The sequence below is a fragment of the Pelobates fuscus genome, chromosome 2 (assembly GCF_036172605.1).
Source record: "Pelobates fuscus isolate aPelFus1 chromosome 2, aPelFus1.pri, whole genome shotgun sequence".
Classification (NCBI taxonomy): Eukaryota; Metazoa; Chordata; class Amphibia; order Anura; family Pelobatidae; genus Pelobates; species Pelobates fuscus.
Window position 1 is genome coordinate 407,795,190 of NC_086318.1, and position 13,477 is coordinate 407,808,666.

A 13,477-nucleotide genomic window follows, 5' to 3' on the forward strand; every position below is an offset into this window, starting at 1 on the left:
TGAGTAGTAGGCCAATTTAAAGACTGTGTGTCTGATTAAGCCATACATTGCAACTTCAACGTTTATTATGCTTAAGGCCGCTTAAATTATGCTTAAAACACGCTTGGAGGTTTGTCTGGCATATAATGATATAGTAACGATCGCGTGCCAACGCTGATGATGCTTAATGTTGCTTAAAATATGCTGAAAATACGCTTGGTGTTTGCCTGGCATGTAGTAATACGTTCTGTTAGTTGTACTGTAAGGGCCTAGCTGCATTATAACAATCATTAACTTAAACTGACAATGCGAAACTTTAAATAAACATGTATGTTACGTAGCATAAGTTGCAGACTGTAAAGGCACAGATTGGTTGCATCTCCCTAGTATCTAAGTTAGTCTGGACCTAGTTATTTACACGTTGAGTCTGTTTGACTAAAAAATTAAGCATAGCTCGTGGAGCCTAACTGCTAAGTAGCATGTTATTATGACTGCAGCAGAGTAAGGAAAATGAAGGTAAGTAAAAATAAACAGTAACATAAGAGTATAGCGTTCGCTTAAAACTGGGCTAGGCTATGTACAGGTAGACTTAGTATGCAATCTACGGACTGCAGATATTACCCCGCTGTGATCCCCGGTGTGAGCAGTCCAGAGAACAAAGTCAGGCACAGAGTATAGATGCCAGCCGGCATACGTGGGCGTTCAATTAGGGCATATGTAGCTGGGTGACAATGGGCTGTTTGCCCGATGTTGAGTCCAGGTCACGTTGGGGTCAGCCGATGCCTTGTTGCGGCCGGAAGGATGCCCCCCATGTTGGCATGTGCAGAGCTCCGGAGCCATGTGGGGGGGTGTCGACTGATGGGTATAGTGCTTCCCGGTCTGTGCGTCGGGCAGGGTGTACCTGACTTGGGCTGGATGTCTGGGGTATCTGCCAGGCGCTTTGCCGATGCAGGGTTGAGAGAGTCACTGAGCAGGAGGTTGGTCGGGAGCGCCGGTGGGTCCTCTTCTGAAGCTCGAGGTCGTGAGTGCTGCTATTCGAGGGTCCCGGCGCCGATTCCCGCCATGGTGAGTGTCGGCTTTGTCTCCGTTGCGAGTTCGCTCGGGAAGTGCAGGGTGGGCTTCCCCGCACGTGGCGTCGGGTAGCCGGGCGGATCCACGCCATTACCTCCCTCAGCGCTAGCCTGTAGATCCGTTGTCGGGCTTTATGCTTCGCCCAGAGGTAGGTGCTTAGCCGCTCAACAAACTCCCATATGTGTTTGGGTGGCTGAGTGGGCAGTCGCGTGGACATGGGCCGCGGCTGAGCTGCCATCTTGGTTAGGCCCTGGTTGTCCCGTTTGGTAAAGGGTTTTGTTGCTTGGTCAGGCGTTGGTATGGGGGTAATCGTCCCCAGCGAGGACCGGGATGTCCCCCGCCGGTCCAGAGGGGGGGGGGGGGTAGCAGGGCTGCAGCGCTCTCTTGTGTTTGAACTCTTCCCAGGCCGGGAGATCGGCCGCCTCCCCCGGGTTTCAGGCGTTGCTCAGGTTCAGGCCGCATGGCTGGTACAGGTTTGTCGGCGGTGTACCGGGGCCAGACTGGTATCAATTTGTTCGGTATGTTGCCCAGCATCCGTTCCCGGTCCCCCTGTGCCGCTAACTTGGGTGTAGCCGTCGGTTTTAGCTCGTTCACGTCTATCGTTGCAGGAGCTCTTAAAATGTGCAACCAGCCATCTTGGCTGTCAGGCCTCCTGATATTTCTAACTGGATGGCTGCCCACTTCCTTAAGCTTAACTTGTCCAAAACAGAACTTCTGGTCTTTCCTCCCGCAAGTGTTGCTACTCCCGTTTCTGTCTCCTTCCACGTTAATGGTGCGACCATTGGTTCCACCACGCAGGCTCGCTGCCTAGGTGTTCTCCTGGACTCCGACCTCTCCACCCCTCATGTCCAGTCTGTCACCAAATCCTTCCGCTTCCATCTCAAAAGCATTGCGCGCTTCCGCCCCTACTTAACGCCAGATGCGGCTAAGGTGCTGGTCCATACCATTGTCCTCTCTTGCCTTGACTACTGCAAGTCACTTCTCGGTGGTCTTATGTGCTCCCAACTTGCCCCGTTGCAGTCTATAATAAATGCGGCGGCAAGGCTCATCTTCCTGTCCGCCCGCAACTCCCACGCCTCACCCCTCTCAGTCCCTGCATTGGCTTCCTGTAAGATATAGGGCTCAATATAAAATTCTGGTTCTTACTTTTAAATCTCTACATAATACTACTCCCACCTATCTATCCTGCCTAATACACTAGCATGTCTCGTCTAGGCCCCTACGCTCTGCTGAAGACCTGCATCTATCCTCTGTTCGTACTCCCACCTCTGATGCTCGTATCCAAGACTTTTTAAGTGCTGCATCGATCCTGTGGAACTCCCTTCCCTTTTCCGTTAGACGTTCACGCAGTCTCCACTCCTTCAAAAAATTATTTCAAGCACTTTTTCACAAAAGCATATCAATTAAACTGTTACTACTATTCTACCAATCCACTTCCCTTACCTTTTGTGTCACTTCACCCCACTCCCTTATGCATCTAAGCTCATTGAGCAGGGCCTGCAGGGCCCTCAGACCCTCTGTTCCTGTGTGTCAAACTTGTCTGGTTACAATTACATGTTAGTCCACCCATTGTAAAGCGCTACGGAATTTGTGGGCGCTATATAAATATTATAATGATCATGGCTAATCAGCCTCTTCCAGACAGGCTCACTGCACATTCCATTTGTTCAGTAGCTATCTGATCTTTTGCAATTTAAGCTTCTATGGACCAATTATGTAAAGCCAATTAGGCACTCTTGCAAACATTTCCCACATTTTGTTGTATTCATGATTTTGCATCCATGAATGCTTCTTTTGGGAGGACTGTGTTCAGCTGGTTCAGTTTGTCACTCACTACCTACCTTGCATTTTGTGGTGGCCTGTAACGTGTAAGTTATCACCATTCTAGCAAGTATAGCAAAATTGGTGTCTTACCTTGTAAATGAATTTCCTCCCTTATGGCGAGAATCTACGCGGCCTACTTCACTGCATGTTGGTGTCTTGGCTGTGTTTGAAATTCCAGGCTCACATTGTTGTTTCTTCTTGCTGAAACTCCTCCTCTGCTTGTATACATGTAGAACTCAGGATTATAGAGGAGGGGCTTGCTGGAGGGGGGCGGAGCATACTGAATTAATTGTTGCCTTATGGGTGCTTCTGCCTCATCCAGTGGAGAGGGACTTTAAAACCCTGCTCCATCTACCAGGAAATGCATTTATTAGTTGACACATGTTTTGCTCTTACCTGACTGGCTCCCTGGTGACTTGTTTATCATTCACAAATTCAAAGATTATAAGGTCATCCTCTGAAACGTGACAAATCATTATCCTTACAGTAGCTGGTATGTGTGGGTGGTTGATTTTTCCTTAATTCCTAAATTACAGTAGCAATCTGTATTTGCAATTTTCACCCTGCTGTGTTCGTTTAGAAGCTTGCAATAAAATTCGAACACCTTGTTTTAATGTGTCAAATTAATTTCTATAGTAAAAATACACTTGTAAAATTTAGGAGAAACTGTCATGTTTCTATTTTAGATATTTAAGAGATCACTCTTTCCAATGTAAACACATCCTCCATATGGCTTTGTGATAAATCAAACAAAAGTATATGTAAAATCAACTTACAACTGCCAGCTGAACCAGGTAATACATGCTAACACGTGTTCTTTATATTAATGGCAGTTCGCTTTTCCCATCATTCCTCTTATTCTTGCTTTTAGTTGTTTCTATTCGGGGAAATGCAGCCACATTGAATTAAATAAAGAATCAGTGTTTTTAAAACTTTTATAAGATCAGTTGCAAATCATGGGAAATGGAAGTTGATATGCATTAAATGCCCTCAATAAAAGTTTTTTCAGTTTTTTGTTAAAGAGTAATTAGTTACCGTATTTATCGGCGTATAACACGCACCTCATTTTTAGAAAGAAATTCCAGGAAATTTCCCCACCTCCCATAGTATTCCCCCCCCCCCTTCCCCCCCCCCCTCATCCCATAGTATTCCCCCCCCCCCCTCATCCCATAGTATTCCCCCCCCCCTATCCCATAGTATTCCCCCCCCCCTCATCCCATAGTATTCCCCCCTCATCCCATAGTATTCCCCCCTCATCCCATAGTATTCCCCCCTCATCCCATAGTATTCCCCCCTCATCCCATAGTATTCCCCCCTCATCCCATAGTGTCCCCCCCTTTCCATAGTATTCCCCCCATAGTATTCTCCCCCCCTCCCCTCCCATAGTATACTCCCCCCCTCCCCTCCCATAGTATTCTCCCCCCCTCCCCTCCCATAGTATTCTCCCCCCCTCCCCTCCCATAGTATTCTCCCCCCCTCCCCTCCCATAGTATTCTCCCCCCCTCCCCTCCCATAGTATTCTCCCCCCCTCCCCTCCCATAGTATTCTCCCCCCCTCCCCTCCCATAGTATTCTCCCCCCCTCCCCTCCCCTCCCATAGTATTCTCCCCCTCCCCTCCCCTCCCATAGTATTCTCCCCCTCCCCTCCCCTCCCATAGTATTCTCCCCCTCCCCTCCCATAGTATTCCCCCCCTCCCCTCCCATAGTATTCCCCCCCTCCCCTCCCATAGTATTCCCCCCCTCATCCCATAGTATTCCCCCCCCCTCATCCCATAGTATTCCCCCCTCATCCCATAGTGTCCCCCCTTTCCATAGTATTCCCCCCCTCCCATAGTATTCTCCCCCCTCCCATAGTATTCTCCCCCCTCCCCTCCCATAGTATTCTCCCCCCTCCCCTCCCATAGTATTCTCCCCCTCCCCTGCCATAGTATTCTCCCCCCCTCCCCTCCCATAGTATTCTCCCCCTCCCCTCCCATAGTATTCTCCCCCTCCCCTCCCATAGTATTCTCCCCCTCCCCTCCCATAGTATTCTCCCCCTCCCCTCCCATAGTATTCTCCCCCTCCCCTCCCATAGTATTCTCCCCCTCCCCTCCCATAGTATTCTCCCCCTCCCCTCCCATAGTATTCCCCCCCTCCCCTCCCATAGTATTCCCCCCTCCCCTCCCATAGTATTCCCCCCTCCCCTCCCATAGTATTCCCCCCCTCCCCTCCCATAGTATTCCCCCCTCCCCTCCCATAGTATTCTCCCCCCCCTCCCATAGTATTCTCCCCCCCCTCCCCTCCCATAGTATTTTCCCCCTCCCCTCCCATAGTATTTTCCCCCTCCCCTCCCATAGTATTCTCCCCCTCCCCTCCCATTCTCCCCTCCCCTCCCATAGTATTCTCCCCCCCTCCCATAGTGTACTTCCCCTCCCCTCCCATAGTGTACTTCCCCCCCCTCCCCCCCCTCCCCCCCCTCCCCTCCCATAGTGTACTTCCCCTCCCATAATTACTTACCTGTCCTGAAGCGTGGGCCGGCTTCACAGCTTGCACCGCGGTACAGGAACTTTAATTTCATGTTCCGGTTTCCGGCGGGACTGAAAGGAAGTGTGCACACTATTGTGCACACTTCCTTTCAGTCCCGCCGGAAACTGGAACATGAAATTAAAGTTCCTGTACCGCGGTGCAAGCTGTGAAGCCGGCCCACGCTTCAGGACAGGTAAGTAATTATGGGATATCGGCGTATAACACGCACCCACGATTTTCCCCCTATTTTCAGGGGAAAGAAGTGCGTGTTATACGCCGATAAATACGGTAATTAACCAAAACATACTTTTGTGGCTACATTATACAGTGTTCTGATTTCAAAATAACCCTTGCCATTTGAAACTGTATTTTATATATTGATTTAGAAAGTGTTTAGCGGGAAGAATATATTGCAATGTCTCTTGTGTTTAATACTTTAAAATATACTGGTGGTGGGTATAGATTCCTTGAAGGATTTGGCTGTATAGAAAGACTGTGTGCTAACTAACTGATCATTAAACCTCCCTTAACTCCCATAAGCCTTTTACCAGCCCAAACCATGTGGTTCATAAAATATGTAGGACCTTTTTAGCTTGGAGATCCACTGTTTGATCACTCCCAATTTAAAGCATGATCTGCATTTAGTGATTTTACATCCCCTAAATATAGTACTCTGACCGGCATTTAATTCAGAAACTCAGCAGATGACTGCATAGCTAATATACTGTATAGAAATTGTATTTAATGTTAAACACAGGATTCAGAGTCCTGCCATGTTGCAAGTGGTGCCCAAAGGACACTTTTAATGGTAAAAATAGTTAGAAATCCATAGATATGCTGCAGTATTAATATAGCTTAGATTTGGTGTTCTTAAACCATTTTGTTAAGGATTCAGAGGATTTTAATTTCTTTTAGAATGTTAGAATACTAATACAATTTTAAATTTAATTTTATTACAGCCCTATCATTCTACTTTGAAGTCATCAAGCTTGATGACTTGCTAGCCAAACTATTTTGTCTCTTAGACAAGCACTGAATGCTACACGGTGCAGGTGCAAAGTGTGAACGTTCAAGCTCAGCTTGCTGTTCATTTAGGACAGAGTTACCCAGAAGGTAGATCCCCAAATGTTTCAAAACTACAGCTTTCATGTTGCCAAGGCATTCTAAAGACCTGCAAAGTATTATGGGAGTTTTAGTTCTACAGCATCTGGGGATCTACCTTCTGAGCAACCCTGATTTAGGACATGCAGTCAGCAGGCAGCAATGTCCTTAAGCCACTTTGGTGACATCGATACCTTTGAAAATCAAAGGAGGTGAAGGAAAAGGGACGCTTTTAGCTATCTGACCACCACTTGAAGCAGGTCTTTAGCTAAATGTAAACATTGCCATTTCTTTCAAAATTGCAGTTGTTTTTTTCACATTTAGAGAAAAGGGACGACATATTCGCACCAAGACCACTACGTTAACATTGACTAGTTTTGATGTTTGGATGTGACTTTAAGCACTACTTTACACACTTTATTAATACCAAAAAAAATAAAAGCAGTACTTTTTGTATCAACCTAAAAACTTTTGGCTAATTTCCCGGAGCAGCTGGTGCACATCTTCTATAGTGTAGTAATCTTCTCTTTTTTTTCTTGAAGAAAGTTGCGCAATAAGGCAAACGGGGTCCATGATAATAAATGGACCCTTACTGAACTGCATTTCGAGCCTCTACATAGCCATCCCATTACTACGATATAGAAAATGGAAAGTGAGTGCTTAATTGGAGTCATTCTATAGTAGCACCTTAACATATTTCAGAAGACTTACAATTTCACCCACCGCATACCATCTCCTGTGATGAACCAGAAATTGTCTAGAATAGATAAACAAAATGAATTAGCCCTGGTGTTTATCTGGATTCTGATAGATACTACAAGGCAGCAAACAATTCTGACAGATTCCCTTTGCCATAGTAACACAAATACCACAAAGCATAAAGAACAGAAGTTGAACCATAAAGCGCTATTAAGGTGGTAGTTTTGCTTGTAGCTGGATCAATATCTTAAAGACAAAATAGAAAAACTGTAAATCATAGTGCAGTATTACAAATAATCACTTAAAGGACAGCTGCCACCTCAAAATGTTTTTTTAAAATGGTAATCCTTTTAAGTATTAAAAGGAAATAGATTTTTTTTTAATGAAGTATAAAGAAAAAAAAGAGTAAAAACGTATCTCTACCTCATCCTATGTTACAAAATCTTTTAGCCATATACTGTACTTGCCCCTTGGGTCGGACAGAGTTTCAAAAGTTTTTGACGTTCCAACCCAAGATATTGCATGTTTCCCTGCATCCACTCTAGCCATTAATATAGAAGTCTGCAAAGCTCTATATTAAGTGTGAGTGTGCACTTATATCCTTATATTTAAGTTGCATTAGTAATGCTCCACTGGGGTTTGTATTTTTCCATTTTGTTTTCCAGATATCGTTGCACCTCTCTCTCTTTAAAATGTAAAGTCCTACCAACAGAGTTTCACTCCATAATCCGTTCGCTTGTTAATGTGTATAAAGGATGGAATGACTGCACCAACAATAAAACTGTTTTGAGTTTTTGTTTTTCTCCTGCAGTAAATTAAGCTCCTTTAATGATGAATACATAAAACATAAGGAGGAATATGAAGAAGCCCAGCATGCAATTGTTAAAGAAATCATTAACATCTCTTCTGGTAAGTGTGGGGTTCCAATTCATTGTTAAAGGGAAAATATAGTGCTAGTTGGTACCCTCTGCCCCCTTGCAATTTTGTTTTAATATAGCTCAAAACAAAAGCTTGCCTCACAATTGGTTAAATCAAATAATTACATTTTAACTTTTATAAATACTTTGTCAAATATATAATTTAGAAAACAATATATAGTTATCTAATACCTATGAGAGCAATTTAATGATTTGTAGAAATTTAGCTGTTGCTTTTATTTTGTTTAACCCCTTCCTGATTCTAATACTTTGCCTCACTATCCATCTGAAACAAATTCTGCAGAAAAATTAACTTCAAGTACCATAAGAAAATAATCAGGCATCAGGGAAAAAAGACCCTGAGACCTGTACATCAGTTGGACACTCCAGGGGTTTTCTAAAGGGGACTTAACCCTAGATTAAACACTAAATAGTTTGTGTATACACTTCTTGGGATTTTGATATGCGATCCCCCCCCCTTGATTTAGTACTGTATATACTTTAGTTGCTTTGTACTTATTAGCACTTAATATTCATACTTTTCCAGGCCACACCCACATTTAGTGGGCATTGTGCGCATATTTGAAGAACTTAAAGTAGTTTTGACAGTAATAAAATTGCTATAATGTGCCTGCACTTATCCCTATTAGAGCATGTTTTAAGATTTTTTTTTACTTGTTACATAAATACGGTTATTGTGCCACAACCATTTGCCTGTGAACATTGGTGCAGCTGTATATAACACTGGAGTAAAGACCACGTGAAATGTTCCTTTTCACAAAAACAGCAAATTTTTGTTTAAAAAAAAAAAAAAATCTCTCTCTCTGCTATAGTCTTGACTATTTTACCGTGATTTTGCAGTTTGGATTTTATTTGTTAAAATTTGGGGTTTACAGGTTAAAAATTTTCGTGCCGCTCTATACCACATGATAAATTTATAAAATCGCTGCAGCTGTTTCCCCCTCTAATCTGTGTAGGTATCTGTTTTGTTTATGTAAAGGTTCATCGTGTACTTACTCTGCTTAAATATATTGGCCAATTTAAAAGAAAAAAAATATCATTGGCCATTTGCTATACAGTGTGTAGTGCAGGGCATAGATGTATATTTCCTTGAGAACCTCACCCCACCCTCCTCCCCCATTACTATTGTGTACAATATATAAATGAAACATATCTCCCTAAAGACATAGCAGTTAGTATGTTTCCGACTGGTTATTGGACCATAGGGATTCTGTTGTCAGAGAAGCACTTACTGTGTATGGAAATAGTTTTTATTTGGAATCCATTTAATAAAATTCAAATCCTCATTTACTGTAAGTAAGTAAATTTGATCTGTACGGTAATCCCTTAAATCATCTCTATATGTAATAAAAGTAACCCCTCAAAATCCACTACTGGAATCAATCAATCAATCAATGAATTAATGTCAGGGTAGCTATTGAAATCACCCTATAGACATGGACTGTGTAGTTTATCAATGACTTGCCACAGTAAGCTAAAATACGAACCTAGCGTCCTTTCTTCATCCTACAGTGTTATTTGGCCAAGCTTATGAGAGTGAGTGTGTAACTTTAAAAATTCAACAACATTAGTGACATGTTTAGCTGTTGCAGTTTTAAACAGGCCATACAGGTTAGACCACAAGGTTGAGACTCTACAGTCCATTACAGGTCTCTGGTCACTAGTCCGTTTGGATCACAACTCACCAAGCTATGGATTAAAATAAAAAAAAAAGCCTGTACTGTTCTTCCCTCTCGCATCTCTTACACCCACTCTTCTACCACCTTTTATTCTCTGTAATATACTAGCCCTCTTTTACTGGGACAGCTCCTACCTCACATCCAGTCAGCCACTTCTGTCATCCTTCCTCAAATTTCTGAAGACACACCAAAATATTATCAATGACACAATAACGCATTCCTCTGGGTGGCTCCCCTCCGTTCACCTGATCTGTTCTCATACCAATATCCCTCTTCTCCCTGTGCATCTTTCATCCTGGTCCTTATTTCCCCTAGCCATAACCCAATCAGTTTTGTTGAGGAAAATATATACCATAGTTCAGTGAAACTTTTATTGTTTTATAACTTGTTTAATGTAACATTGCTATTTTCAATAATTTACTGTAATTATTATTTAGTCTAACATGATTTTTCCTCCAAGTATTATACCCAAACCTTGACCTCGATTTTATACTGTTGGATAAGCTTTACAAACAATTTAATATTTATAGATAAACTTTTTTTTTTTTTTTTTACATATTAAAATATATCTAAAAATAAATCAAAATATTACAACATTAAAATATAAAAATATTTCTCATACTATTAAATTATTTTAAAAGTTTGTCCAAAAATATTAAAGGGCCTATATCGCAACTCAATGAATATATCAAAACAGTTTTTCCACTTGTGTAGTTTGTTGCTCTATGTAAAGCACTCTGGATAAGGGCACATACACTAATTGTTAAATATATAAAAGGGTACCTGCAGAAATGCAGGATGAAGTCTGAAACATGATGCCTGTCTGTGCGCATTTGCCTGTCAACTTCGGAACTCTGGGATAGTTGTGGACACATGATATCTGGTGTTTCAGTGCTTATGGTGGACTTTCCAAAGTCCAAATTTGAAATATGCATGTGGTGCACAACAGTAATGTATCCATTAGTACTGTGGGAAGTTTTATTGTCACCACAATCTTTTTGGCACCTATTATATATATTTCTCTTTGTTACGCTTGACAAGGCGTGTGCATAAGGAGATTTCATTAAATAAAACGTTAGGTGATTGTAACTCTGTAGCTAAAAGCAGTGCACACTTGTTGTTTTAGAATTTTTGCTCCTGTGCTGCTCAGCCTGTCACATGCATTCCTGAGCATCTTAGGACAGTCTTAGAGCTGCCTGCCTATTAATCCCTATCAATAAATATTTGAAACCGGGATGTGAAATTTGTATTGCTTGACGTCTGAGACATGCAGTTCCTGGTGCCTGGCAGGCTGTTCAGTTGGGAGTGCTATTGGGAGCACTGTGACTGGGGCAAGGCGTGTAAGTGCTATACATTCCGCACTTGCAGACCTCATTAGACGATTAATCAGCAGTTCCCACGCGCTCTTCTGAGTCCGAGCACACTACAAGATGCCCAGCATACACTCTGACACAGTGCTGGAAGCATGAGGAGCAATTACCAAGGTCGTGATCTGAGGCATGTGCTCCATGTATTGGAGCCCGATAAAGTTTAGAAAATATTTGACTTGGGTGAGAGTAAGAGATGCAGCACACACACACAACATACAGCCAGTAAACACCACACATACATAGAATACAGCCTGCACTCACTACACACAGGCAGCACACATAAACTACATAGAGCCAGCAAACACCATATATATTACACCCAGCCAAAACACATGCTGAAAATTAAAAAATTGCCTGTTGTGACTAGCAGAGTTGGCGTATTCTTCCAGAACTGCTATTTTGGTCTGTTTCTTCTTTCAGTTTAATCTGGAAAATTCCAGAGTTTAGCGAATAACCCTGCCAATGCCCAGGTCGAAGCAGCAACCCCAAACTTTATAATTTAACATTTTGTATTCAAACAAGTGTATTGTGACGGACACATAGATTGGGCAACCACTTTAGTCCCTTGGATAAGTAGATTATTTTTACATTTGCACACACACATTTATAATTCATTCCCAACTTCTTGCAGCTCTCTCTTTTGGACCCATCTTTTGCTATTTACCTCACTGTTTCTCTGTAGTTACACCATTTTATCACTTCACGGTTTCTTGACTTACCAGCTTTAAATCCCGTCATATTGGTCAGTATTGCTACTGAACAGAGAACGTGAGTTCTCGAACGATTCTCCAATAAAAAGTATTCGTGCATACCACAATACTATTATTCTTAAATCTCCGTTACTGAATTAACAATCCGCACGGCCTTTACCACACACCCTTTCTCTCTCAGGTTTGTGTGATATGTAAAGAGTCGCCTAATTAAATTAGTATTAAGCTAAATAATGTGGTGTCAGTCATTCTTTCCGTTTCAATAATAAAGGAGTGGCCCAGCATGCATTAAATGAGTCTAAATTGCTATGAGGTTTGTTATGGTCTAGTTCATATTCCCTGATCGAAATTGCCAGGAAATGGTTTGCTCTCTCAGTTGGAAATGTGCTGAGTGATTGAGTTGCAGGGATCTGTCTTACTAATGATATATTTCCAGCTGTGTAGTAAGACGTTGGTTCTGTCCCGTGGCTCTTATGCCGTAGGAATGTAGCAGTTGATACTATTCTATAGAATAATAAAAATTCAATGGTTGTTTTCTGCTAATCCATCAAGCTACATGCGCTTGCTTGTAATTGGTCTTTTAAAAGCATGTCACTTGTCTCCAAAAAGTGTTTGTTTTTTTAAATCCTTTATTTTGCCTATTACAATATATATATATATATATATATATATATATATATATATATATATATATATATATATATATATATATATATATATATATATAAACAAAATGTTCAGAGTCTGGCACTCTACCTTTAAATAGAACAGCAGAAAAAAGCCTCGGTGCTGCACAGCGTAAATGTATATCCAAAAAAGAGAGGAGAGCACTCCAGAGGACTTGTTTAAAGCAATTTATTCCGTGAAGAAAATCGTGAAGAAAATCGACGTTTCGACCCGCAGGTCTTTATCAAGATCTTGATAAAGACCTGCGGGTCGAAACGTCGATTTTCTTCACGATTTTCTTCACGGAATAAATTGCTTTAAACAAGTCCTCTGGAGTGCTCTCCTCTCTTTTTTGGATAGATATATATATATATATATATATATATATATATATATATATATATATATATATATATATATATATATATATATATAACATGGGGGGATGGTTGCACTCACCTAAACATGCTAAAATGGGGTGCTGCTGGGGGCCATATTATACAATACACAAGATCCAGCGCACTCTCCTATCTACTAAACAGCAACTTCAATGTTGACAGATTTTATTAGTTTGTAAAAGTTTTTTTTAAAAACACCTAATCTAGGCAAAAAAAATGGGGATTTAGTTACATTATATGATCATACATTGCATAAGCCTGCCACAACGTCAATGTACCCCATCTTTGGCAGGTCCTACTCTCACAGTCTAATGTCTGCTCTTATGAGATTAACCACTTACTTGGGAAAAAATTCCATCTGAGGCTCTCTGCAGTACAAGGCTAAATAGGGACCTGAGATGAGGCACCTGTAACAGGGAGGGGTGCAAAACCAAGGAGTTGGCTAGACTCCCAAATATATATAGGAAACATGGGGGGATGGGGGGATATATATTTATTTATTTTTAGGATATGGACTTTTGTGGCAATGTAATATTGT

The 13,477-nt window shown here is 41.9% G+C and overlaps 1 protein-coding gene across 2 annotated transcripts in view; it reads left to right on the plus strand.

Annotated features, from left to right (window-relative positions):
- Window positions 1-13,477, plus strand: part of MSH2 (mutS homolog 2) — a 114,597-nt gene that overhangs the window by 75,163 nt on the left and 25,957 nt on the right. For both annotated transcript variants that reach the window (XM_063443926.1, XM_063443927.1), the window contains exon 11: window positions 7,990-8,087. In XM_063443926.1, the coding sequence (XP_063299996.1) occupies window positions 7,990-8,087 (98 nt within the window). The remainder of the gene's footprint in view (window positions 1-7,989; window positions 8,088-13,477) is intronic.